Consider the following 27,567-nt stretch of genomic DNA (forward strand, 5'->3'; position numbering starts at 1 on the left):
TAAACTCAGGGGGACTGAACTACTGAGCCACATCCCCAGTTATTTTTTATTTTATTTAGAGACAGGGTCTCACTGAGTTGCTTAGGGCCTTGATAAATTACTGAGGCTAGCTCTGAACTCAAGATCCTCAGCCTCCTGAGCCATTGGGATTACAGGCATGTGCCACCACATCTCGCTCTAGGATAAAGAACTATTGTCCTAAGGAGAAAAAGATATAATTACATAAAAGGATGTTTATTTCAGTGTTGTTTATAATTTTGAAAAACTGGAAACAAGCCAAATGCCCAGCAATAAAAGGTTGGTTTAAAAAAATAATAGAGGGGCTGAAGTTGTAGCTCAGTGGTAGAGCACTTGCCTAGCATGCACGAGGCCCTGGGTTCAATCCTCAGCACTACATAAAAATAAGTAAATAAAATAAGGGTATTGTGTCCAACTACAACTAAAAAAATATTTAAAAAATAATAGAATGAATTTATCAACAACTTTATGGAATAATGCTACTAGTACTATGCTAGTAGGTATAATAGGGCCCTATAAATTTATAAATAAATATCTACATATGGAAGTGTATAGAAAGATATATGGAAAGATGCTTATTAAAATAGTAAACTGGGGCTGGGGTTATAGCTAAGTGGTAATGCACTTGCCTAGCATGTGTGAGGCACTGGGTTCAATTCTCAGTACCACATATAAATAAATTAACAAAATAAAGGTCCATCAACATCTAAAAAATATAAAAAAGATAGTAAAGTGGGCTGGGCACAGTGGCACATACCTGTAATCCCACCAGCTCGGGAGGTTGAGGCAGGAGGATCACAAATTCAAAGCCAGCCTAAGCAACTTAGCAAGAGCCTGTCTTCAAATAAAATATTAAAAGGGCTGGGGATGTTGCTCAGTGGTTAAGCACACCTGGGTTTAATCCCAGGTACCAAAAAAAAAAAAAAATAGTAAAGTGGTTCTTTGGGTGATTTCATTTTTTTGCAATTCCTTCTACAAAAAACTTTGAATTTAGGGGAGAAAAAAAGGTTTAGAATTCTTAAAACTAAAATCAATGTCATAATTAGTAATGAACAATTTTATAACTCATTAGAAGAAAAATGTTTAACAGAAGAGAATGGTCATTATAGAGCACAGAAAATGAGGCGGACCACTAATTACCTTGATAACCCTTTGGAGTAAATAACAGAAATGTTGGATATGATAGGGTCTATGTCCAAAAGACAGGTAAGGGACCTATAAAAGGGAGAGAAAGACAACAGACTTTTATCCAGAATAGTCCTCCACATTGGAAAGTCACTGTTCTAATCAAGAGGAACCAAAGTCCAGCTGATTGGATTGCTGACAGGAGAGGATCATGAGAAAGGACCCAAACGTTTATTGTGTGTCACCCACATACCAGGAAGTGGTTTCCAGATGGAGAAACTAAGACTCAGGTAAGTCAGGTAACTTGTCCAAGGTATTAGTCATTTATAATTGAAACTGATACTAAATCCAGATCCCTTCTACTAAGGACCAATAATATGAGACTTGAGTAACCTAGATTTTTAACCCAGAGTCAACTGAAACACCCGTGAAACCTGGAAATTGCTGGAGCTTTATCTTTGTGTGTGTATTGGGGGGAGATATACTGGGGATCAAACCCAGGAATACTATACCACTGAGCTAAATTCCCAGCCCTTGTCATTTTTAAATTTTGAGACAAGGGTCTCACTAAGTTGCATAGGCTGATCTTGTGATCCTCATCTCAGCCTCCCTGGTCACTGGATTACAGGCATGTGCTGCCACATGTGACTTGGAGGTCTACATTTTGACTTTAACATACAGTGTGGTTTCAAATAAAATTGGGCAACTTTGTACAATACAACATACCTTATTAAATCTGGGACTAACCCAGCATGATTGATTTGAGTAGCCTTGGTTTCATAACTCTTCAGGCTGATTTCTCTGGATGAGTTCTGAAAATTCTTGGAACCTAGAGAGAGTAAGGAAACCTTCTCTATATACAAAGAAATCCAGATTTTTTTAAGAACCTGGCCAAAGGTTTGGTACTGTCAAGTCCAAAGATAAATTCAGTTTTCTTTCAGGTACTGTTTGGGTTTCTCTAAAGAATTATGTACAACAGGATGTTTAATAGGAAGCTTCTTCCTTTATGACATCATCAGACAGAAAGGTAGCTAAGGGGACTATTTGAGACACACAGAACAACAGCCACTTTTGTGGGAGTCCAAGAACAGCAGCTTTTTAAAAATGAGGGTAAATATTCAGGCTTCATTAGGATCCTGAAGACAAGCCAGCGATAAAATATGGCATCTACCCAGAAGGGCACAGTCTTTCAGGTGGTCAAGACAAATAAAACTGGGTCCAAGGTAGCAGTTTCAGCACATAAAGGGGCTGAGGTTACTACTTCCACCCCTCATCGGGGACATGGGTACCTTCTTTCCTCAAGCCACCGAAGTGCTGCTGTCTCTTTGAATCCTTCTCCCCAGCAAAAATTAGAAGCTGCACTTCCCACTACTCCCCATTCAGCATCAGACTACTCTCGATTTGTGTCCCCACATTCAGGGCATGTCCACTCTACAGCACAATTCCATCGGGGAACTGAGACCCGAATAAGAACAGAGGCACACCGCCATCACTCTCCTCATCGAAAGAACCAGCAAGTTCAGACACCGGCTTCCCATTCTACAAGTGTACATCGGCACCTTAGTCCAGTCAGAGAGGAAGCAATGCGAAGAAGTGGTGAAAGCAAGCCAGGGCGTGAAGTTGGCCATCGTATCTCACCCCCCGATGCCAAGTCCACCCGTCGCTTAAGTTTTATGGACCAGAAGGATAGCTTGCAATTACATAACTTGCAAGAAGACCCACCTTCCAAGGTCCAGAATCCTCAAGGGGTCAGAGTTCCTCGTAGGATTTCAGCCTATCCAAAGGATGAAGCAATACAAACAGAGACCACTCGAAAGATTTTTAGTGTTGGTGAGGTCAGACCTCCAAAGCGTCCCTCTAGCCCAGAGCATGGCCACAGCCGTGTGGTAGACCATCGGACAGTCCATAGAAGGCTCGCTAGCCCAGAGCCAGAAGTGGATCATCACAGCTCAACTCCTTCAGAACCCAAGGCCTTTCAAAGGAATATGAAAATGGCATCATCCCTCAAACTCTCTGTCCTTAAAGATTTAGATGGTGGACACCGAGCAGCACATTCAGCTCCTGAGACTCTCTACAAGCATCCTGCCTACACCGAGACCAAGCATTCTCCAAAGGTCATAATGTCATCAGAGGTGGAGTCCAACATGGGGTCCCCAATCCGAGACAGCGAGGTTGGCCGTGAGGTCAGCCGCAAGGCCACCATCTCTCCACAAAGACAGTCAACTCAGCGTGTGACATCTCGAGCAGGGTCTGAGGGCCCCCACAAATCTCTCGTCTTTGTCACTCCAGAGCCCGTCCATAAGCAGCAAATGCAAAGGCCCCCAGAAACTATCTACGTGTCCCCAGGACCTGCACTCAGGTATCCAGAACCCTCCCGAAAGCCTTCCATCCATGCAGAAGTGGAACTGACCCCTCGGCCCTTACCCCCTCGGTCCTTACCTAGGTATGGGCCTGACTCCTCATGGTGGGCCTTACTGAATCCTGAAGTTGAAATACCCCAAAGCCGGCCGACAACACCTGATTTTGAGCCTAAGTCTCCTCCTCCCCTAGACCCTTTAGTGTCCCTTTTTGAAATGGACTCAAGCCCTTTCTGTGAGGACCTGATGTTCCAGAGAGAGAAGGCAAGTCCACCATCACCACCATCACCAAAGGAGTCTCCAGGTCGGGTACCATTGAGGGAAGTGCCTCAGGCCCCCAAGCACACCATCAAACAACCCATTCAAAGGTTTAATGCTTTCTTCCTGGGTATGTGAAGAAGCATACTGCCCAAGTGCAGCCCCAATTTAGTGAGATGGGACATTGGGGTGGGCAGGAAAGGCCCCCCTCTTCATTTCGGGCCTCAGGGCTGCCCTCCGGCCAGTGTCAAATCTAGTTCCATCTTTGAGCCCAATGCTCCATGACTTTTCTGCCAGCTTCTCTGAGCTCCAAGTTAATGACCTCGATGATGATGCTTGGGCCTGGCGTCAGGCATTGACTCTTCCAGGCAATGCTGCTTAACTTTTCAATGGAAGGTAGTAGAGAGTGGTTTGCAGGATCGGAAGCTGATTCCTGAGAGTGGAGATGAAGAACTGAGCTGGGGTGAGGGCTGGTAAGGGCTGTTGAAAAGAATAAGGGCCTCAGGTAAATTTTCTGGCATCAACGTGGAGTAGGTAGGGCACAGATGACTTGAGACTTGGGCTTACAGGAGGGGGAAGACATTAATGGTGGTGAAGAGGGAGGGTGGAAGGAAGGGAGAGGGAAAGGGGAATATGATATTTGGGCCTAAGTGGGAGGACCTCTTGGAGAGAGTGGAGGGCTGAGGGCACCTTTGGGTGGAGACATAAGGAGCTAGAAAGGTAGATGATGTAATGGGGGCGAGGGGTGTCATCCCACAGACAGAAGAAAGCAATAATCAGTCTGTTATTTTCAGATGTCTCTGAGGAAATGCAGAATCGAATCATCTGGTGGCTAAGAGGTCTGTGCTTTTCCTTCCTTTGGGTTCATTGTGAGAAACGTTGAGGGGCAGAGGGTGGCCTTTTTACTCTATTATAGAGCTTGGTCTTTTAGTAGAGTCCCTGCTGGGGTTTTGACCTAAAGGAGCAGAGGAACAACTTGTCTTGCCTATAAATTCACCACTAGCGCCATCCCTTTGGGAATTGGAAATTTTTTCATTTTCAAGATTCTCCTCTTAATGAGAAGTCACTGCAGGAATGAAGAATGATTTAAGCCTCATAGCCTTTTGGCTTACCTGGTCCTACTTATCATGTCCTTTAAAAAAAAAAAAAAAACACACCAAAGCAAACTCCCTGCTTCATAGTCTTCTTCAGAGCTGCCTCCAGACTAATTCATGTGTCTCTCTGGCTCCTCGACCCTCCTCAATCCCCAATACTATGACCTGGGGATATAATAGCTGTTGCCCAGAAAGGGTCTCCATGTATGTCTGGACCTTCTCCTTGTGGTCATCAGTGGGTTTTGTGGCCAAGGCTAGAAGCCATAAGTGTCCTCAGGACCTCAGGATTCTCCTTTCAGTTTTTATTCTTGGTCTCTCTGGTCACAGTGGATGGTGGGGATGAGCCCTCAGAGAGTAAATCTCAGCATCAGGGACTACTTGCTTGTGAGCATTGTGTGGCCCAACATAAGTTCCAGTCCCATGAACACTATAGACGCCAGGGATCTGGATGAAGAAGTTATTGGGGAGGAGAGCCCTGGGAATCCAGTCCATTCCCAACCAGGATGAGCCCTCTGAATGATAAATTGCAAAGAATAGAGAAGGGCAGCTCTGTCTTTCAGAGGGAGCAAAACTCGATAAAACAGGAAGGTAACAAAGTATGGATTCTGGGATTGTTTTATTGGGTTTGAGCCCCAGGTCTACTATTTCCTGACTATGACCTTGGGTAAGTTATTTTACCTCTCCAATCTTCAGTTTCCCACAGGTTATGTGGAAATAATGGCTTTCTCTAGGTTATTGTGTTCACTACTTAGCATGGAACTTGTCCACAGTGAGCACTCAGTAAATGCTAGCTATTGTTATTTGGGCCACTTGGAATAGGTGGGGATTTGGATCAGGTTATGCCTATTCTCACTGGACATCTTTAGTAAAATTCTCTTTTTCCCCTTCTGTTGGTACTGTCTGATTCCACTTGCTGCCCCCTGGGAATGCCTGGCTTCTACTTCTTTGTTATGACAGATGAAGAGGTAAGAATGCCACTGGGAAGTTATTTCCAGCCATCCAGTGCCCCACCCCGTTGTTCAAGTCCTCCTCTAGTCCTCTGAAGGAAGTGGGTGTGGAGGGATATAGAGCTGCTTGGTATGGTTGGGTAGTTTGTCCATTGCACAAGTGTGCTTGTGTTCCACTTGCCAAGCTGTGCACCTGTGGCACTGCTTCTCCCCAGAGGGAGATCTGCACAAGTGCTATATGAGCTAGTTGCAGCCCTGGAGAGAAAGAACAGAGACGTTTTAGCAGATGATGAATCTTGCCAAGTGCTCTGTGGGAAGACAGGGCAGCTATGCGTTGGATTAGTCCCCACCTAACTCCCTCCTCTCCTGCCAGGGGCACTCCAGAAAGGGGTCACTTTTCTGGGTTACACACTATTTGGGTCCTTAATTTGGAAAGGCATAAGGTGGATTCTGCTTTTGGCAATCCTCTGTCCTAAATTTGGCAGCGTCCTGATTTTGCAGTGTATTTATTGTTCCCATAGTACTTTGGCTCTTCTTGGCCCATGTTTGATAAGATGGTCAAAGCTCTTCCTGTTTTCATTCTTTCTCTTGTCATATTCCTCTCTTATCCAACACCTAGCAATGACCTCTAGTAGATTCCATCCATGGGCTGGCTGGCCCAGGCCAAACAGTTGACTACAGACAAGAAACAAATGAGTCGGGGACAACTTGAGCTTAGATAACCAAGCAGCTGAAGGGGAGGTATCCAGGAATGCAGCTTCCACCTCCTCTGCCATTATCCAGCCCCCAGCCCTGGGCTCAGCTGTAGGTGGGAGCAGCCACTTTTAGAGATTGCCTCCTTATAAAACAGTAAATCCCTCCTTCCCTCCCTCCCTCCCTCCCTCCGACCCTCCCTCCTTCCTTTTCATAGACAATTTTTATTCAGATACCTAGCACTCTAGGCATGATTGGGGAAAAATCTCATAGTACACACATAACGTTCTTTGGCAGTGAGAAACTGACCATCTGGTTGGGAAGATAAGATATGGACAGGAAACGTTTAAATAACAATTTGTAATAGTTTGTATTCAAATGTCAAAATAAACAGAACAGACTGAATAGGTACCCTTGGAGGGTCTTAGGAGAGAGGGAGTCAGCAAGGGGTGGGTAAGGGGGTTCAGTTACACCCTCTTTCCCCAAACCAGGGGAGTTATATTAACAACTGGCTTCTTGCTTACCTCTTAATTTAAATCTATACCTTTGGGAGGGGGCACTATTTCCCTTCGTTCAAGATTTGATGTTTTTGACAGAGAAGGCTCCTCCCTGTCCTCCCCCACCCTCACCCATTTTTTTTCTGTGCATCTTGTTTTAGTTTAGGAAGTCAAAAGCCTTGGCAGCAGGACAGCTCCTTCCAAAAATAGCTCTTATCCTGTCTGGATAATTACAGCTTTCCAGCCCTGTTCGGCAGCAGAGCTGCTCCCCAGAAGCTGGGAAGAGAAGCTCCCAGGCAGCTGGGCTTCTGGTCTTCTCTGGCTCCCTGAAAGTAGGGGGGCATTGATGTGGGCCAGATAGTCTCCCTGGAAAATATAAGATAACTAGGTTTCTCCAGTCTGTCCCCCAAGCTGCATGGTCCTCAGGCAACCTCAGAATGGAGACTCTGGTGCTGGTGTCCAAGGCCTCTGTTTCCTCTGATCTGAAAACGGTTGACCATAGAGTCTGTTCCAGATTCCATTCCCAGCAAGAATTCTCTGGTGGCCCAGCCCCAGCACTAGGCTTGCCTGCCTTGTGGAAGATGGCGTGTTTGTTGTTGAGCTTCATAAGGCCCTGTGGGTCCACAGCTGGGGATGGTGCCTAATTCAGCCTACGTCTGTCTTTGTCAGTCTCCTCCCCAATGGCTCCTCAAGGCCCTTTTGTCTTAGGGGACAGATACTTGTCATCCTTGGATTGGGACATTAGGGGCTAAAATCTCCCCAAGGAGGTTGTGCTGGATAGAGGGAATCATTTTTGTTGTTGTTGAGAGAGAACTAGCAGAAGCTCTTTTGGGTCAGTAATGGCAGGGGGATGGGGGGGTGGGCTCCTTTCTCATACAGCTCTGGGGAGTTCCTCTTGAATAGGTGGAGCCTCAATTCCTCTGATGGACAGAGCCACCCCAGCTTCAAGATCCTGTGTTTTCAAGGCACCTGTCCTACTCACCCTCATATAAGACTTCTCAAGCCATCAGAGAACAAGATGGTTATATTATTCATATGTGTGTGTTCACATACACACACACACATATGAATGTGTATATATATATATAACGTATGTGAATATATGTGTGTGTGTGTGTGTGTATGTGTGTGTGTGTATAAAGAAACTAACCAACTCTGGAGAATAGGCCAGGAACCAGAGAAGACCATCTTTGTGTTACCTGAGACAGACCTCAATGTCTTTAAGATAACATGTCATTTGACCCCCGAGGGACTGGACAGTCAGCCTCTTTTTGACTCCTGAACTACTGAGAAGTTTTGCTGAGGGGCACTTTGTTTATACAAAAAACCTCAAAGCCTTGGAAGGTCCTGGAATGTGTCTGCATTCATGGGGATGGTAATAATCCTAGGATGTGGCTGTCTGAAAGCAACCTTGTAGACTGTTTTTTCTCACCTCTCCCATTACCTTTGCTTTGTATAGAGGATCATAGTTGAGAGGAAAGGGAATTATTGAAAGAAAGGCTGAAAATGGGGCAGAGCATCACAGGAGGCTTTTCATAATAGCTTGACCCTACCACGCAACGTCCTAGGAAGTAGCCATCTCATCCAGTCAGATGATACATTGATCATCTCCAGCTTCCATGGGTTGCCAACTCCAGAGCAGGACGAAGTCTGGTGACCGTTGGCCATGACTTGCTAATTTGGGGACAGGCAAGGTTGAACAATTAATTCATAGGGGTTTAGCACTGAAAGTCCTGTGTTCCAAGGATCCTTTCAGTCTTGGGCACCCCATGACAGTTAAGTCATTGGGACTGGGACAAGCTGTGGTTTACCTCAACAAGAATCCCTGGAAGCACAGGGTAAGGGAAATGATTTCCTGGCTTCATTGTGAGATCTGGACAGGTCCCTCCTTTTGCCTATGAAATGGACAGAGGAAAATGTGTTGCCTTCCTCTCGGGTTTGATGGCAAAAGGGAGGACAGACTCCCTTTGTTTTTTGTTCTGTCCAGAAAAATCCCACATAGGAAAGAACTTGCCATATCTACTTTGAACTTTCTGGTATATTTTCAGAAGCTACTTGCTTTCCTGACTGGAATCCATCTCCAACATGATATCTTTTCATAAGAGTACTTTGGTGGTGTTTGAAATGGTGGATTTTTCAAGTCAGAGGAAGAATAGTAGGCCTGGGTGAATTATGGAGGTTGGCTTTAGTACATACTTGGGTAATCCATAACCCAGAAGCCACCCCAACAGCTGCTCAGCAGAAGAAGGCTTTCCTAAGTGGCAGAAATGGCCATGTCCCTTCACCCACCTCTGCTCAGCTGCTTTTGTCTCAGCTGCTGTGAGGGGAGCAGCAAAAGACAGCTGCACCTTGGGGGCTGAATGAAGGCTGGAGGAGGGGAACAGAATGTGAGGCAGTTCCTGAGAAATGTCCAGCCTCTGAAACTGAGTAAGAGGACTGGGCCAGCCAAAGTCTCGGCCTTGTTTGGCACACTAACCATAGGCAAAGTCATCTAGATCCATGGGGTCTCCATAGTGGCTATCTTCAGGAATTTGGGTTAGTAGGTCTGAGACCAAGACCTGCTTTCTAGAGATGGAGTGGTGTCCAACTGGAAAAGCTGACTCCACGGGAGCCAAGAGCATGGTCATTCCATTGTCACCTTAGTCTGAGGAATTACTCAATTATTCTCTCTCCTCCCATATGTCTACAACCATTATACACGCACATTCCTAATCCTCAGGAGAGAAGTCATTTGAAAAAATCATAGTTGACAGGGGCTGGTTTGGTGTAGATAATTTTCCCAAGAGCTGAGATAATAACTACCATTCATTTTGGTGATTATACCTTGTTAAATGTGTTAGTGAATTTTTACAGCAATCTCTGAGGGTATTATTGTAAGGGTCCCGCGAAACGTCGGAGAAAGAGACCACCAAGTGACCACTCATGCAATTGGCAGAAGGGGGATTTATTGAACCAGCATGCTGGGGCTCCGTGCCCACTCAAGAAGGGAAAGCAGCCCAGAGCCCCGAGCAGGGGCTGAGGATTGCTTAAGCACACTTTTTGGGGAGGGCAGAGGGCTTTGTATACATCAGAACAAATCATCATGAGGCGCGGGAAAATTGAACAACAACTCCTAAACATGATTAGTTCATTCATTGGCGGGAACAGGTCAGGCTGGAGTGATAGGTCATTCCTAAGGAGAGTACACATTCAAACTGATTGGTTCAGGCCCTGCAAGGCCTGCGTGCAACCACACAGACCCCTTCAGTTATTAAACAACCAGACAATCAGGGGAAATGTTTACTGGGCGGTTCTAAGCATTGTCTTAACAGCTACAGAAATTTCAGGTTTTGCAGGTAATATAGAAACCTAACAATACCTCCTTTACATTTTAACTCAGACCTTGCAGCTTAGAAACTTTTACAACACCCGGTCTTTTACCCTTTAACTTTTATGCTTTAACTTCAATTTCTTTTACCCTTACATTATACCTTTTCCTATTTGACATATGAAAAAACTGAGGCTCAGGATTTGTTCAAAGTTGGAAGCTCTTTAAGAAGATCTTGCCTCAGAGTTTCAAGTATGTGGTATAGAAATCCTTCTTGTGTAGCCATATCTTCCTGGCAAAATAACTTCCCATACAGACCATGTTGGCCTGCCCAAAATAATTATGAGGGGCTGAGGTTGTGGCTCAGTCAGTGGTAGAATGCTTGCCTGGCAAGCATGTGTGAGGCACTGAGTTCAATTCTCAGTACTGCATATAAATGAATAAAATAAAGGTCCATTGACAATAAATAATATATTTTAAAAAAACTACAAAGAGGATGGTTTTAGTGGGAGCAGCATCCATTTACTTGCATGTGAATTATGAGTCCGGGAGGTGGGCATGAACTTGAAAGCAGCCAGAATTAAGGGCAAGTGATGGGTCAATGTAGCCCACAGCCTCAAGGCTTGTCCCGCTCTAAAAAGTCAGAATGGAACACTAATCAATGCATCCTTTTAGTGAGTTCATATTGATCAGTCAACTCTTGGGGGCAGGGACCTGGTTACTAGGGCAGACATCACATCACATGTTGACATCATGTTCCCTGGATTGAAATGAATAGAGGTTAAAATAGAAGACAGGCTCCTGCCCTTGAGGGGCTTATGATTAATTTACAAGAGAAAAGTATATAGATGGGTCACTTGAGAGGGTGTGGACATCCAAGGACAAAGCAAAGTTCAATGAAATGAGTCAGCAAAGCTTCTAGTATGGAAACACTTGGAGGGTAAAAGACAGGGGGACAACACAGATTTTGGCTCAGTTTTGAGAAAGACCTTGGAACTCAGCTGCCCAAAGGTTGAAGTCCAATGTTGTTAGTTGGCCACGGGAGGTATTCAGATGGAGGCAGGAAAGATAAGGAAGTTCATGAGGAGAGTCAGACATTCAGTTAGATAGTCACATGGAGATTTGCAAGTCCCTCCAGCTCTGAGCTCCTCCGTCTACCCTGCCTAGGGTGGGTGTTAGAAGAACATGCCCTATCAGAGTGGCTGACTTCCAGCACCCTGCCACCTTTGGAATGCCCCTCTCTGTGACTGTTCAGCAGGAACCAAGAAATACAATTCTTAAGATATTTTGATTTCTTCCTTCTGCACAGACCTTGCTGAACAGACTGGCTGAGCTTTCCTTAAAAGACACAACCTAGGGCTGGGGATGTGGCTCAAGCGGTAGCGCGCTCGCCTGGCATGCGTGCAGCCACCACATACAAAGATGTTGTGTCCGCCAAAAACTAAAAATAAATATTAAAAAAAAGACACAACCTAGTGATGGCCCTTTGCCCCCACCCCTCTAGGGCTCTCTGACTATATCATCAGTGACTCATCCACCTCTGGGGGAAGGGAGGTACAATTAGTTCTTGCACCACTTAGAGAAAACAGCTACTGAAAGGCAAAAGTAGTCTTTTGCTAGTCATGCAGATCTGAAATCCTGATTTCCTGTGGTAATCTGTCTTTATTCTTGGCCTGAACCTTGGCCCTGGCTTAGCCTGAGTGCAGTCTCCTTGCTTATTAGCACCTGTGCCACACAACCTTTGCCATGTGTGGTCAGGAAAGACCCAGTAGAGGGGGCTGGGAGGTTTTCCATACAGACCATGTTGGCCTGCCCTAAATAAAGGAGTCACAACAACATGGGGGAGCTGTGGTTACTTGAGTTTACCAGAGGAGTCACCCTCTTTGCTAAGCTAAGCAGCTACTCCCCAAACATTTGGCTCACCACCCTAGCAGTGCCTGAGAAATTGTACTCTAGACAAGGACATTAACGCCTGGTGGGATGTTAAATATCAAGGAAAAGTCAGAGCTGAGTTGTGCTGAGGCAAATTTGGCTAGGCCACCTGCCGGCTAGAGATGGGAAGGCACTCTGTCATCAATGACTTATAGGAGGGCTGCTGTAAGTCGGCCCTGCTTCGGATCAGGTATGGGAACTCCAGCAACATGGAGCAAGAGGTCTGGAGCTAGGGGAGTTCGGCCTCTTTCACTGAGGGACACGGGCCCAGGCAGGGAAAGGGACTTTTAGGCAGTGATGTTAACAGTCCAAGCTGGCATGGGGACATATGCCAAGGCCATCTTCTCTGAGAACTCTCTAAATGCTACAAGGCTAGCATACTGGGGCTGTGCAGGTAGAATGGCTCAAGTCTATTTGCAGCTTTTATTTCACCCAGCATGTCTTATGTTAGACCTCTGGTACCGTGGTTAGAAAGGGACTCAAACCCCAAGATTCTTTGCTTGGAGCTAAGTTCCATGGTCTCAGTCCTCTCTTAGGGCCTCACCTCTCTCTCTCTCTCTTTTTTTTTTTTTTTTTTGACATTTGTTTTTGTGTATAGAATTCTAGATTGATTTTTTTAGAGAGAGAGAGAGAATTTTAATGTTTATTTTTCAGTTTTCGGTGGACACAACATCTTTGTTTGTATGTGGTGCTGAGGATCGAACCCGGGCCACATGCATGCCAGGCGAGCACGCTACCGCTTGAGCCACATCCCCAGCCCCAAGGGCCTCACCTCTCTCAAGGCAAGCTGGCACAATCATGCCTTTGGACACAGGGCTTTCTGGAGCCTGAGCAGTGGGTGCCAGAGAGGAGTGGGGATTCCAGCACAGATGAGGATGAGTTAGCTGAACTAATTATATTTTTGTGTGGTGCCAGGGAATGAACCCAGGGTCTTCTGCATGTTAGGCATTGAGCTGCCTTTTGAGCTGTTTCTGTGTCCACACTTTAAATACAGCTTGAGTTCTGGGGAGGAAGGTTCTTATGATAAAGGAAAATAAGACTCTCTGATGGGGCTGCCTTCTTTTCCTCCCCACCTCAAGTCACAGACTACTGGTTGGAAGCACCCAAGAGGTATTCTTCTTTTTTATTTTTGTGCATTATAGTTTTACATAATTGTGGGGCTCAGTTTTAACATATTCATGAATATAGGGTTATATATAATAATTATTATAAATCAAATAATAAAAGTTATTAATTAATAATAATATAAATTATTATTTATAATAATAAATTATATAACATAATTTGCTCCATTTCGATCCCTGGTGCTACTCCTTTGCCTCTTCTCCTCCCTCCTCCAATCCCTGGCCTCACCTCTGTTGGTCCTTCTAATAATTTATTTTAAAAAATTGGTGTGTTATAGTTACTCATAAAAGTAGAATTTATCCAAGATAAATGTACCTGCATCAGTAATAGGGGTCTAGGGCTTTGAACAGTGGGGTGTCGTGACCGTTGAATCTGATGGCAGTAGCCACTACTGCTTCTGCAGACTTCTAACAGCCATTGATTATCTCTTTAGGTCTTTTGTCCTCCTGAGTAAGCTTCAGATTTCCTGGGTCTACCCCAGGCCTTTTCTGGGAGCCTCTCTAGAACTTCAGAGGTCCCTTCTCACTGGAGTCAAGCTGTAGATCCCCATTTTCCTATGCTTCCAGAGCCATCTGAGTCTCTTCAAGTCCAAGTTTTCTTTAGTATCTCCTTCTGTTACCTTGCTTTCTTCCTCCAAGGCCTACAGCATACCCTCCTTCTTCATTAAATCTACTTTTAGAATGCCAGAAATTGCAAGGAAACTTAAAAATAACCTAGTTTAATTCCCCTCATTTTCAGGAGGAACTAAGAGCCTGAGAGGTGAAGTGAGTTGCTCATGGTTGCCCAGCTACTAGGAGTTTTTCTCCTCAACTTGCTGGTTAATGAATATTTGCTCCTGATGTCTTTAAGCAACAACCTCTCTTAATCTCCCAGTTCACCAGTGCCAAATATCCAGTCATATCTCCTACAGCAGTTCCATGTTTTCCAGAGCCGGATCTTATCTGCTATTCCTCCCTTGACTGAATACTGACTGGTCTCAATTGAGGCCAATAACTCACAGATCAGATAGAAATAAGATAGGCAGGCATCTGACACTTCCACCCATAGACAGCGCCATACCTATGGGGCTCAGTTTTGTCCAGAACAAATACAGGCAAAGGCCAGTCAGCCTGTCCTTGTAGGAGGGCTTTTGGGGTCTGAGGGGGATGCTTCTGGACCTCACCAACTCCCCACCTCCAAGCATGTACCTCTCTCTAGCTGTTGCTCTGGCACCTCTGAGCTTCTAATGCTTTTAAAGATGCTGAAGCATCTGTCCTACAGCATCTCACCTGCTTGTCAGAGGAAGTATGGTCCAGCTGAGCCTGGGTCATGCCTAGGCTGGCCTCCCCAGAGGCCCTTCCAGCTTTCCTCAGCTCTAGGCAAGGCTCCAATGCCCTATTAAAGCCACTCAGCCTCCCCCTTCTAGCCTTCCAGCAGATGATCCCTGAATAATTTCTGCAGTAAATCCTCTTTAATCTCTAATCTGAGGTCCTGCACAAAGGGAACTTACTGCTAACCTGTCTTTTCCACAGCTTGGATAGAGCTGGAGAATGTTTTGACATTCTCCTTTAGGAGGTGTGGTGAGGGTATGGACAATCAGTAACTTGGACATCAAACTTCCATAACACTTTGATGAATCCCTGGGGTGACCAAATGTTTCTCTCCAACTCGTATGGCAACTCCTCCCTTTGCAAAGGCATCTCCTTCTAGGGATGCTAGGTGGTTGTTGCTTTCTTTTTGGGTACTGGTTTAAACTCCCGTGGTCCTGAGCTGTCCAAAGAAGCCACTCCAAGGATTAAGAAAAAGCCAGGTAGCCAAAGTAGCTCAGGGTCAAGGAGCCGAGGCCTCCACCCTGCTCTATGCTTCAGGGGATGGCTGGCGCCCCAAGCCTAGTTCGCGCGGGCACCCACCGCGGAGGTGCAGGCCCCTCCCGGGGCCCGACTCGCCCCGCCCCCGCCGACTCGCCCCGCCCCAAGCGGTCGGGACTCGGGGAGGCGAGTGGGGGCAGGCGGTGCGGTGAGGTCCGCGCTCAGCTCCAGCCGCGGGTCGCTCGGGCGCTGTCCAGGCGGAGCCGGCCCGGCCCGGGCTGCAGCCATGGTAAGACCGGCGGGTGCAGGGCAGGGCCAGGGCGCTCAGGGCCCGCCGCTCCCGGGCGGCTCCGAGGAGACCCGCGGCGCTGCAGCCCCGGCTATGCGGGGCGAGAGGAGCTGTAGCCAGCTCCAGGCTCGGGCAGGCACTGTTAGCGGGTGGCGCTGCGTCGCCGTTCCCAAGTTTCTCCCCCCAAGCCAAGCAGCTACCGAACAGGCCGCGACCCCCGACGAGTTGCCCTTGGTCTTGGAGGAAGGGGTGGGTCTGTGTTGTGGGAGGTGCCCGCGGTAGAGACCAGCATGTTGTTCTGGGGAAGGCGCGTCAGCGATGAGGGTGGTGAGGGTCTCCGCCCTTGCCTGAGTCATCTGTTACCTAGATGATCCTTCCTCACTCACCTACCGGGAGCGCAGAAGCTAGCACCAACTTCCTTTGGAAAACATAGAGGAGATCCACAAAACTGCCAGCATCCTAAAAGGGATGGTGAGACTCTTGGTCCCTCCTTTCCAAAACCTGGCAGCCCCTTTCTTAAAGAAACACCTGAACACCTGAGAGGAAAGCCCACCCCACCATCCAGTGGGGTGGGATCAGCTGTATCATTTGCCTCCCAGACAGGAACAGTGGGGAAGCTTCCTCTGCTGCACCTACCCCCCCCCCCCCAACTCCCCAACTAGGTCCTTCTGCAGTGTGTGGGGGTTGGCGGGGACTCATTCCTGCCACCTGCCTGTAGTGGGAAGAGAAGCAGTAACCCCAGCCAGCCTTCTTAGAGATTCCCAGGTAGGAGGTTTTTGATGCTTGGTTGTGAGGATGCCAGCTCTTTTCTTGCCATTGTTGCCAGAACCTGCCACAAACACAGCCTATGGGTGTCTGGGCCTCCAGGCCACATCCATCTTTCCCAGTCTGGAAGCCTCCCAGTCTTTGCCCTCTGCTTTGGGAGGCACAAGCTGTTTACAGCAGGAGAGGATTCTTGACCACCCTGTGGGGCAGGATGTTGGCTAAGGGCAGCCACCAGAGGGAAACTCCCTGCATCCTGTGGAATCAGAAGCTTTCAGGTTTAGAAAGGCCAACCTTTTGGGCTCTTGTCTCTCAAGCTGTGTCCAGGCGTAGGCCCAAGTCTTGGCCAGGAAGTCTTGGTGACCCTATAACCTTCCCCAAAGAGGGTTCCTTGGAAAGGCTAAGTGGTGCCTGTCCTGATCCTGGCCCCCACTCCTTTTCCCCACTGGGGGATGGACAGGCTGATTGTTCCAGGGATAGAAGCCTGGGGAGACACTGTTTATCCCCAGTGCCAAGCCCAGCAGGGACCAGAGGGACTTTTTCTGTTACACACCAAGTTCAGTTCAGCTAAGGTCTTGGTGCTTTCAGTTTGGCCGAGGCCACCCTGTTCTTTTCTAATTAGAGACACCACCACCAACAAAGTCTCCAGTCTCAGGCCCCTATCCTTAAGCCAGCCAAGTCCTTAGGCTGACTACTGGTTCATGTCAGGCCACAGTCCTCTATGAGGGTCTCCTTGTGAAAGGAGGTTGGTGTCCTAGCTGCTTTGGGAATCAGTGTAGAGAACTCCCCAGCCCAGCAGCCCCAGGGAATTTACATTTGCATGTGAAAAGAATGACAGATCAACATTAATGACTATACTGTGACTTGAGTACTACTTCTCTCAGGTTCAAAGCAGCTTGAGGTATCTCAGAGTGATTTCTCTCCCCAGTCTCCCTGGGAGGCAAGGAAGGGCCATTCACAGTTGGACATTAAGACCCTGAAATTAAAGACACTACAAGGGGGTGTTTCCAGCCCAACCAGAAACACTGGCCTTCTGACTCCTAGTGGAGTGCTCCATTTGTACACTGCCAGCCAGACCCCTCAATTCATCTCCCACCTAAATGGCAGCTCTTGAGCCTCTGGAATTCAGTTTCCCATATGCTTGAACCCATGCCCCTCAGAGACCAAGTGCTAGCAGCTCTCTCATTGATTTTGTGAGAATGATGGGATGATAGAATTGATACCCATCCTCCTGAGTAAGAGGTCAGGTATACTAGGGTGGTCAGAGTCCCTGGAGCCAAGCTGCTTCTGTGGCTGGGATTCTCTGCAGGCAAATCTAGGAGCACATTTTCTAAGACAGTGGGATAGCAGTTTCTCCTGCTGGGAGAAAACAAAGGGACACTTGGGAAGACCCCTGGAACTTATACTCAGAGGATCATTGGATATCCTACCCTACTTCAGCACTGCTTAAGGTGAGAGATGGGGGGTGGAGTTGGGAATAGGTTTCCTGGGTGACTGTCCTGGATGTACTGATGGGTCAGGTCACCTTGGGGACAGTTCATAGTCTTCAGGCAAGCATCAGGGTCCTTGGGGGTTAACAGAAGAGGCCAAGTGGATCAAGAGTCTGTGCTGCAGATAGACTTGGGAGGTTGGTGCTGTGCCCACCAGGGCAGTCAGCGAGCAGGCGTCATGGGGCAGCCAATCAGAGGAGGAGGGGACTGCAGAGGAACCAAGTGATCCTGCTGCAGCTGAGCTGCCCTTGGAGGGTGGGAGCCAAGGGAAGGGGAGGAGGAGGAGGGAGTGGGGTAGGACATTCCACAGGCTTTTTTGGCCCCTGCCAGAGACAGAGGGAGGTCAAAGAAAAAGGGAAAGGAGCAAGTCCGGAAGCCAGATGACAACAAGAGCATCAAGACAAGGCTGTTTCTGTGTGTGAGGAACTTTGCCTGGGAGATAAAATTAAGACCTAGAGCTTGCTCACAGGGAGTCTGAAGTGTGGGGCATGGACCGTTCACTGGGATGGCAAGGGAATTCTGTCCCTGAGGATGGGACTGAAGCTGGGGTAAGATGCTGCTCTGGGAGTTGGGTGGACCTGACTTGACTTCCCCCTGCCTTAACTGGGAGTGGTGCTCAAAGTCAGTGGCAGAGTTGGGGGGTATGAACAGATGGGAGGTGAGGATCCTAGTGTTGTGACTCTTTGGCTAGAGCCCTTTGGCTTCCTCCATGCTGATGCATAGCCAGGACTGTCAGAAAGGACAGTGCCGAGTTCCTGGTGTCTCTGCTGGAAGATTGTGGGGGGACTCTCCATCAGCACCTTCCCTTTTCCCTTTCCTGTTGCCCCTCTGCTCAGTGCCCCCTGAGCAGAGTTCTCTCTCCCATCCTTAGCCAATCCCCAGACCAACTGCTAGGGCACTGTGGGGTTGTGTAGAAAGACGACGTTTCCTGGAATTCCTCAGACTCATTAGCTGCCAGACAACAGGACATGCTATCCCTCAAGCCCCATTCCTTCTCTTTGCTGTATCATTAATTGTCCAAGCTGGGATAATTTTGAGAGTGAAAAGGGACACAATTAAATCATTATGCGAGACCAATAAGCATAAAAGGGGTTGTATAGTTAACCCAACAGATCTCACAAATATCAGGCCTGCCTTAGGATTGCCTCTTGTGATCACTAAACCTCCACATGCCAGTTCTAGTTTCAGGCTAAAGGGTCTCTTCCCTCCCTTCTGTCCAGGCAAGCTCCGAAGTTTGTTATAAGCAGGTATGGGGATGAGAGGTGACGCCTGAAAGTAACTCTTAGGAGACTTTTCCTTCTAGCTTCCCTTTCCTAGTCCTTTCCCTCTGGCATAAACTGACAGTGTGCACATCTGCCTCTTTCATTTCATCCCTTTGTAAAATGGAGCTATGCAGGAAGACTCTGACCATCTTATCTCCTTCACTTTGCCTGAGACTCCACAGTGGTCCAGGGTAGCCCCCTTGGCTTGGCCAACCCCCAGAGGGTGAGTCAGCTTCTGCAGCCGGCCGTTGTTCATTGTCTGGGGGTGGCACGTGGGTGTTGTGAGGCAGAGCTGAGCCCAGCACTGCCAGGCACTCCACAAAGGATGTTGACCCCCAAAGGAGAGAGGGGAAGATATAGGGTCTAGAGCTGAGGGGGAGCTGCCCATCTCCCAAGCTGGGGGTGGAGTGGAACTGGCTTCTATAGAGGAGCCACTCCATTCTCTGCCTACCACCACACTGTGACTACTGAGGGGTTTCCCTAGATGTTCCTCTCATTTGGGGGCCGTCAGCAGTCTTGGAGGTCCAGCCTCTTTCCAGGCTCTTCCAGTGTCCTCCCAACCTCTCATTTGGTCCCTCCTGGCTGCCCTCTGTCCATACTCAGCATCCACTGGTAGGTTTTTTCTTCTCTCCTGGGGTCCAGGGCCAGATTCTGGTGTGGTTTTGCATCTGGAGTAAGAGTAGGGTCAGCAGGATTGAACTCTGGGCACTGAACCCTGGAGAGTGAGAACCCAGGGTAGAATCCTTACCTGGGTTTTCCTAGCTTGCTGACTAGCAGTGACAGACACAGAACCTCCTGCTGGTTCTTGACCTGCTTGGGAGGCAGCTCCTTTCTTTCTGTCCTAATTCCCTGTGCCCCTAGCCTTCTGACTCCCTGTACTCACCTTGAGTCCTCAGCCACGCTGTTCTCCCTCTTATTCAATTTAACTTCCTGGCCTGTGGGACAGTCCCTGGATCCTGGCTTGTCCAGACCCCCAGAAAGGGCAGCCTCAACAAACATCCTGCTGAGACGGAGCTCCAAAACTGGAGAGCAGGGCTTTGGAGGCTGCCTAGGGATCCTCCTGGACCCTGGGGCCCTTCCCCATGTCTTAGCTTGAGGATACTGGTGAGAAGGTAAGGGGGATGGTGAGCACATCCTCTGGCCTGGCTGCCAAGTTCTTTCCCTTCTAACCATGAGTGCCTCTCCCCTCTCCTTCTCACCTCCTATGTCTGCCTTCTTCCTTGTTCTTCCCTTCCGGTTCCCTCCTGCCACCTCCCACCTACTCCATCTCCCCACCCCACTACCTCCAACCCACGTCCTCCAGATCAAGCATTTCCTGGAGGACACCACGGATGATGCAGAACTGAGCATGTTCGTGAAGGACTTCCCAGGAAGCGAGCGCTGCCACTCACCGGAGGCCAGAACCAGGGTGTCCAGGCCCCAAATCCCGGAGCCAAGGCCCCAGGCCCCAGACTTCTATGATGATGACCTGGAGTTCAGACCCCCCTTGTGGCCCCAGTCCTCTGACAGCCAGCAGTACTTCTGTGCCCCAGCCCCTCTCAGCCCCTGCACCCGGCCCCGCAGCCCATGGGGCAGGCTTGATCCCTATGATTCCTCTGAGGTAGAGACTTCAGCCCTGCCTTTGCCTTTCAGTGGGTGGGTATAGGAAGACCCAGGAAGCGGGCAGACAGCCTTGGGGTTTATGTGCATGTATGTGTGTATGTATGCACCTGGGATCTCTTTCTGTCCTGTGTCAGTCCCAACTCCACTCTTGTCTGCCCCCAAGAGCACTGGAAACGTAGTATCAGCAAGGGCAGGAGGCCCAGCTGGTGGCTTCTGATGAGAACTCAAAAGAGTCTGGCACTGCTCCTTTAAGGCTGGGGAAAGATCTAGAAGAAAGAAAGAAAAGACTGGTGCTGGGTGCTAGGGCCCCTCTTGTCTCTCACCCTGATGCATTCTGCCTTCCTGTCCACTAGGATGACAAGGAGTATGTGGGCTTTGCAACCCTCCCCAACCAAGTCCACCGAAAGTCTGTGAAGAAAGGCTTTGACTTTACCCTCATGGTGGCAGGTAGAAAAGGGCAGGGATGGGTTGGGCAAGGGATGTTTTTAGGTGGGGAGTGTGTATGTGTGTGTGTGTGTGTGTGTGTTTGAGAGGGAGAGAGAGATAGATAGATAAAGGGGCATGGGTAAGGAAGAAGGAGCAAGCAGCAAATGCCTGAGTCTTTGCAAAATAGCTAGGAGTCTTTGGTGGCCAAAAATATGTATATGTTGGGGGGAATGAAGTAGTTCAAGAGTTTTGTAGTGTAGGCTCCTTCTGTGTGACCTTGGGCAGTCTGTTGCCTCTCTTCATTCCAATGAGACAGCTGGATGAGCTGATCTCTGCTTCCTTGTAGCTCTAAAATGCCATGGTTTGGTTAGTCTAGTCCTAATTGATAAGAAAACAGTTTTCCCACCAAACCTTGATCCAGTGGAGCTGCCCTTTGGCTACAGATCTTACCTTCTGATTTGGTGCCTCTGTCCTCTCTCCTGTCAGGAGAGTCTGGCCTGGGTAAATCCACTCTTGTCAATAGTCTCTTCCTCACTGATCTATACCGGGACCGGAAACTCCTCAGTGCTGAAGGTAAGGAAAAGAGAGGAGCGTAAAGACAGGCAGAGAGACCTGTCTTGGGATGTTAAAGTCACTACAGAGTCGGGGGGTGGGGATGAGGGAATGGGGCCCTTCCCAGCATGCCGGAAACCATGACCTCCTAGAGAGATTGACAACATCCCTCCAAAGTCCTGTCTGGCCTGGCATCCCACCAACCAGCTCCCTAAAGATTTGGGTGCTGAAGCAGGGCAGGGATCAGAATCCTGCTCTTTGAATGAGAATCTGACCCCCAAAGGATTCCAGGAATCCAAAAAGGCCGGGAGCAGAGAAAAGGCTGGGGCCAGAGCCAACAGCCACCGGCATTTCCTGTGTTGGGAAATGTGCTCCTTGCTGGTTCCCAGAGAACAGGCCCTCAGGCAGCCTGTGGGTGGGAAGGGGGGCAAAGTAGATGAGGCAGTCTGGGCAGCAAAGCTGACTGGGGTGGATAGTTTGTGCTGACTGGGCAGGTCCCTGCCCTTGCCCTTGCCCTTGCCCTTGCCTCAGTGTCCCCCTTCTTCAGAACGGATCATGCAAACCGTGGAGATCACTAAGCATGCAGTGGATATAGAAGAGAAGGGTGTGAGGCTGCGGCTTACCATTGTGGACACACCAGGTTTTGGGGATGCAGTCAACAACACAGAGTGGTATGTCTAACCAAAAACAACCCCAGCTGCCCCTGACCCATCACTAACTTCGCAAACACACACAGGTGCACACATAGCTGTACCTGTCAGGAGAGAGAGGGTTTTGTGACCTTAAGCATATCACTCCCCTTACTGGATAACTGTCTTCTTCTCTGTAAAATGAGAGGGAAAGGGTTGGAATAGATGATTTCTAACATTCAACTCTGACCTATAATTCTATAATGGCGGTGGAAAAAGAAGATAAAAAGAAGAGCCTCAAAAAAAGTAAACATGAAGCACAGGGCCTGACACAGTGGGTGCTCAATAAACATCCATTTCTTTTAGATGCAAGGTCTTGTTGAAAGGGGTATGGAGGAGCATGGAGGGAGGGCTGAAGGGAAGGAGAGGCAACAGAAAATAAATGGGTAGAACTTTGTTTACCAGGCACCCTCCAGGTTCTCTGCCAGAAGAAAAGGTAGTTTTGTCACACACACACACACACATGCACACATGTATGCACACTTCACCATTCCTAGCTATTTTTTTTATGAACTGGAGAGAAGCTGAGGTAATGGTCAGATGTACGTAAGTAGATGAGAATAATTAAAAAAGAAAGAAAAGGTGGTACCTTTAACAAAGTTAGGCAGGTGGTACTTGGAGCCCTAGACTCACAGTTCAAATCTTGCATGATCTTGAGCATGGCTGCATTCTTATTTCTTAAAGTTGGAAAATACTAGTCTTTCTTGGTACAGTGATGTACCCCTATAATCCCAGCTACTCAGGAAATGGAAGCAGGAAGATTGCAAGTTCAAGGCCAGCCAGAGCAACTTAGTGAGAACCTATCTCAAAATAAAAAGGGCAGGGGATGTAGCTCAATGGTAAAGCACACCAGGGTTCAGTGGGGATTGATCTGCAAAAAGTTTTTTTTAAAAATTAAAAATTAAGGGCTGAGGCTGGGGCTCAGAGGCAGAGTTTGCGTCTAGCATGTGTGAATCACTGGGTTCGATCCTCAGTACCACATAAAGTAAAATAAAGACATCATGTCCACCTATAACTAAGGAAATTTTAAAAATAGAAAAATACCTTCCCTTATCACCTTAACCAGTTGATCTGAAAATCATCCCAGAATGATGCCTGTGCATTGGAAACTGTAAAGGGCTACTCATACTCACCAAATTTTGTAATGATAATCGAAGGACCAATTATAGGGCCTGTTGTTCAAAATTATTAAGGATTTCAAGATAGTAACAGCAGAACATCAAATCAACCCTTCTAAGTGCAGGTCCCTATGTGACTACACAGGTCACACACCTCACAGACTAATCGGACTCTAGTAGACCTTTCTGTGCTGTGAACCCCCCATTATGTGCTTCATCACTACATATCATTACTTTAAGCCCAGCTAACCAATTCCTTTTCAACTTCATAAGCCTTGGGGGAAAGCTATTTCTTATATTTTTCCACAGCACTAAGCTACTTCATGGGACATGGTCTTAATCCTGGTGGGGTGAAGTGATTTCCATATTGTCGTCACCCTTCCCACTCTAGCAGTATGTCTCAGCAAACCACTTGTCTTGAAATTCTAGTACCAACCAGTACCTGCTTCTTACTGTAGCAAGTACTGCTTTCTCCTTTAGTCTATTTACCTTCCATGATAATATTAGTAATAACTTCAATTGCAATAATAATAAAATCTCCATATCACAGTTTATAGTGTAACTTAAATTTTTTTTTGTACTTGTAGGACAGAATGCCTTTATTTTGTTTGTTTTTATGTGGTGCTAAGGATTGAACCCAGTGCCTCACAGATGCTAGGCAAACGCTCTGCCACTGAGCTATAGCCCAAGCCCTATAGTGCACCTTAATAAACTCATTTAATCAATCAGTAGGAATTTATGAAACACATGCTAGGTGCCTAGCCTGTGTTGAACATTTTAAGAAATGCAGAACAAATATGAATGGTCCCTGTGCCTGAGATGTGTACAGTCTAGTAGGTAGTGGTGGAAGATTGAGATGGGGGAGCAGTTCTCTAACATAGGTATCTATCAGATGAAAGTCAGTAAATGGGTCAGGCCAATGTATAATGGCAAACACTGATCTAGGAGTCAGAAAGCCAGGGACTCAGGTGGGTAGAGGATTTACTAGCCAACTGATCTGGAGCAAGTCTTCTAGCTGCTTTGGATTTAATTTTTTTATATATAAAATGAGAATGACAATGGTCAAAATGCATAATATCTACCTGTACAGAGAGTAAGAATTACACTAGATAATAGAAGGCCAAAACTGAAATTCTTAAAAATATTTATATAGTCATGCATTACTTTATTATGGACATACATTTCTTAGAAATGTGTCCATCAGGTAATTTTATCATTGTACAGACATCATGGGACATACTTACATGAACCTAGGTGATATGTCGATCACTCAATGTGACCTCCTGATGCAATCAAGCAATGCTAAAAACATGAATCTATGAGGCATAACACAGAAACTTTTTTTTATAGCAAACTCTTGTTTTGTGCTGGGATCAAACTCAGAGCATTGCACAGGCATCCTACCTGTATTCCCAGGAGCTGTATTCCCTGTCTTTTTTTTTTTTAATAAATAGAAGGCATACACTAAAATAATGATAAAAAGCATAGTATAATAAATATATAAGTCAGTAACAGAGTCAATATTGTTATTAAGTAGCACAGTAGGTTTGTTTATACCAGCATCACCACAAACACATGAGTAATGCGTTGGTGCTATAATATGATGGCAATTTTTCAGCTCCTTTATAATCTCTTGGGGACTGCCATAATCTGTGGGATCTAAAACTGATGGAAATATCATTGTGTGTAAATATATAGCTGTGTAGTGGAGGGGAAAGCAGTGTGCATTGGTATAGTTAAAAGAGCCTTCATGGAAGAGGTGGTTCTTGGATAGAGCCTCTAAGGATGGAGCAGGTTTGGAGAGGTGGAGGAAAGACTGGGAACCATATGAGCAAAGGCTCTGAGGCTGGGTTTAGCCTGACGTAGGACTTCCCTGGCTTCCAGATGGTGTTTGCCTCCAGCATCTTACTGTTCTTACGGCTTTGTTGGGTCACCCGCACCCTTTTCTCTCATCAAACTAGTATTTATTGAACTCTGCCTATATACTCAATAAAATTTTCTATCAGGACATGTGAAATACACACCTGTCCCACTCTGGAGTCTCTCTGAAGGTATAGTAAGGCAAACCAAAGAATAATAATATCTTGAAAACACTACTCGGGGAAAGGGTTACTTCTTTGCAATCCCAGAGCTCATTAGGCAGCCCCCACTCCCACAGTTTCTCTGCTTGTCTGTCCCTGCCCCAGCTGGAGGCCTGTGGCAGAATACATCGATCAGCAGTTTGAGCAGTATTTCCGAGATGAGAGTGGCCTGAACCGCAAGAACATCCAAGACAACAGGGTGCACTGCTGCCTGTACTTCATCTCGCCCTACGGCCACGGGTATGGTCCAAGCCTGAGGCTCCTGGCACCGCTGGGTGCTGCCAAGGGAACAGGCCAAGAGCATCAGGGTCAGGGCTGCCACTAGCAGGTGGTCACAGATTCCTGTTCCCCAGGCTCCGGCCATTGGATGTTGAATTCATGAAGGCCCTGCATCAGCGGGTCAACATCGTGCCTATCTTGGCTAAGGCGGACACACTGACACCTCCTGAAGTGGACCGCAAGAAACGCAAAGTGAGGGAAGCTGGTGGTGGGTGGGGAGGGAAGCAGGTGGGCTTCTAGAAAAGATGCTGTCCCCAGAACTGTGGGCTCCTCATCTATTTGCCAGATCCGTGAGGAGATTGAGCACTTTGGAATCAAGATCTACCAGTTCCCAGATTGTGACTCTGATGAGGATGAGGACTTCAAATTACAGGACCAAGCCCTAAAGGTGGGGCTATCCCAGGGCATCCCTTTTCCATCTTTTTTTTCTTGGGCAGAAGAGGAGAGTAGACTTCTATATAAGGACAGGCTCCTGGGGAGGAGGAGGACCCTGGCTTCCTACAGTGAAGCAGAGAAGATGAAGATAGAGGTAGAAAGGAACAGGTGAGAACAGGGAGTTCTCCCCTAATTCTTTCAGGAAAGCATTCCCTTTGCGGTAATTGGCAGCAACACTGTGGTAGAGGCCAGAGGGCGACGAGTTCGGGGCCGACTGTACCCCTGGGGCATTGTAGAAGGTAAAGCACTGAGCTTGGGACCAAGGTATTTCCTTCACTTAGTATCTCTCCCCTATGCATGCCCCTGGCTGACTCCTAGCCTTGCTATGCAGTGGAAAACCCAGGGCACTGTGACTTTGTGAAGCTGAGGACAATGCTGGTGCGCACCCACATGCAGGACCTGAAGGATGTGACCAGGGAGACACATTATGAGAACTACCGGGCACAGTGCATCCAGAGCATGACCCGCCTGGTGGTGAAGGAACGGAATCGCAAGTATGACTGGAAGCCAGCAGGGGGATCCCAAATGCAGCCTTGGATGAGACCAAGCCCCTCTTTTATTCCTCTACAGGCCCTGGGCTCAACCTAAGTTGGTGCTGGGATCCCCTAGCCTTACCAGCCCTCCTTTCCCCTTCCCCTTAGCAAACTGACTCGTGAGAGTGGTACCGATTTCCCCATCCCTGCTGTTCCACCAGGGACGGATCCAGAAACCGAGAAGCTAATCCGAGAGAAAGATGAAGAGGTGAGAGCAGTGTGAGGTGGTAGGGGTCGACAGTCTGGGAAGTCCCCTGTTTAATCATAAACCTCAGTATCTCTTGGTTTGGGAAAAGAAAGATTCCTGGCTCTGGTGCATATTTGGGACATTGATTGGTGGTTCTGCCCAGTTTCCATCATATGTCCTAGCTACCAAGGCCCTGACTCAAAGGATTAAAACTTGGGGACACTTCCCCAATACCATGGGACTCTCCAGAAGGCCCCATTTTGATGCATCTGCCTATTCCAGCTGCGGCGGATGCAGGAGATGCTACACAAGATCCAAAGACAGATGAAGGAGACCCATTAACTGGATTTCAGTCCTGGATATTTAAATTTCTTTATGCTCATGCCAGCCCTCCCAGCACCAGCTCTGCTCAGGCTCCTGCAGCTACTGCCACTTCGCCTTACATCCCTGCTGACTCCCCAGAGACTCAGAGGAAATAAAGTTTAATAAATCTATATGTGGCTTCTGGTATCCCTGTCTGCATCTTTACCACCTCTCGGAAACCAAGATCCTAGGACCCAGTATGAAAGCCTGATGGAGGGGGATGCTGGTGGCTTGTAGTAGGGAAGGAAGAGGGGAAAATTTCCCTTTCCCATTTCAATCCCTGCTTAAAATATAGCCTGACTTCTTCATCTTAATGATCAAATCTATCCTACTGTACTATCTGGGGCCTGGGCCTGCCT

General features: G+C 47.6%; 1 protein-coding gene and 1 long non-coding RNA gene across 9 annotated transcripts in view; one reads left to right on the top strand and one right to left on the bottom strand.

The window, feature by feature from the left end:
- Positions 1-27,567, bottom strand: part of LOC114104257 (uncharacterized) — a 30,510-nt gene that overhangs the window by 1,982 nt on the left and 961 nt on the right. Inside the window, exons 2-5 of one of the 4 annotated variants that reach the window (XR_011705032.1) lie at positions 22,278-22,346; positions 21,422-21,538; positions 1,870-1,972; positions 1,159-1,233 (exon numbers count right to left, since the gene is read on the bottom strand). This is a non-coding gene — a long non-coding RNA (uncharacterized lncRNA). Of the gene's footprint in view, positions 1-1,158; positions 1,234-1,869; positions 1,973-18,758; positions 20,812-21,421; positions 21,539-22,277; positions 22,347-27,567 lie in introns of those variants that run through there. The other 3 variants (XR_003584811.2, XR_003584812.2, XR_011705031.1) reach the window with 3 other exon arrangements.
- Positions 2,304-27,355, top strand: Septin4 (septin 4). 5 transcript variants are annotated; one of them, XM_071603452.1, is made up of 15 exons: positions 2,304-3,433; positions 3,503-3,888; positions 4,553-4,597; positions 5,810-5,817; positions 20,247-20,543; positions 20,899-20,992; positions 21,458-21,544; positions 22,071-22,194; positions 25,517-25,651; positions 25,765-25,882; positions 25,977-26,078; positions 26,268-26,364; positions 26,457-26,619; positions 26,767-26,866; positions 27,128-27,355. In XM_071603452.1, exons 1-15 carry the CDS (start codon positions 2,304-2,306, stop codon positions 27,185-27,187), a joined length of 2,946 nt encoding a protein of 981 aa, XP_071459553.1. In that variant the 3' UTR covers positions 27,188-27,355. The 5 variants fall into 5 exon arrangements, with proteins under 5 accessions (XP_071459553.1, XP_071459554.1, XP_027806111.1 ...); XM_071603453.1 differs by lacking the exons at positions 2,304-3,433; positions 3,503-3,888; positions 4,553-4,597; positions 5,810-5,817 and adding an exon at positions 15,346-15,429; XM_027950311.3 differs by lacking the exons at positions 2,304-3,433; positions 3,503-3,888; positions 4,553-4,597; positions 5,810-5,817 and adding an exon at positions 17,961-18,229.

Source organism: Marmota flaviventris, chromosome 17, assembly GCF_047511675.1.
Source record: "Marmota flaviventris isolate mMarFla1 chromosome 17, mMarFla1.hap1, whole genome shotgun sequence".
Classification (NCBI taxonomy): Eukaryota; Metazoa; Chordata; class Mammalia; order Rodentia; family Sciuridae; genus Marmota; species Marmota flaviventris.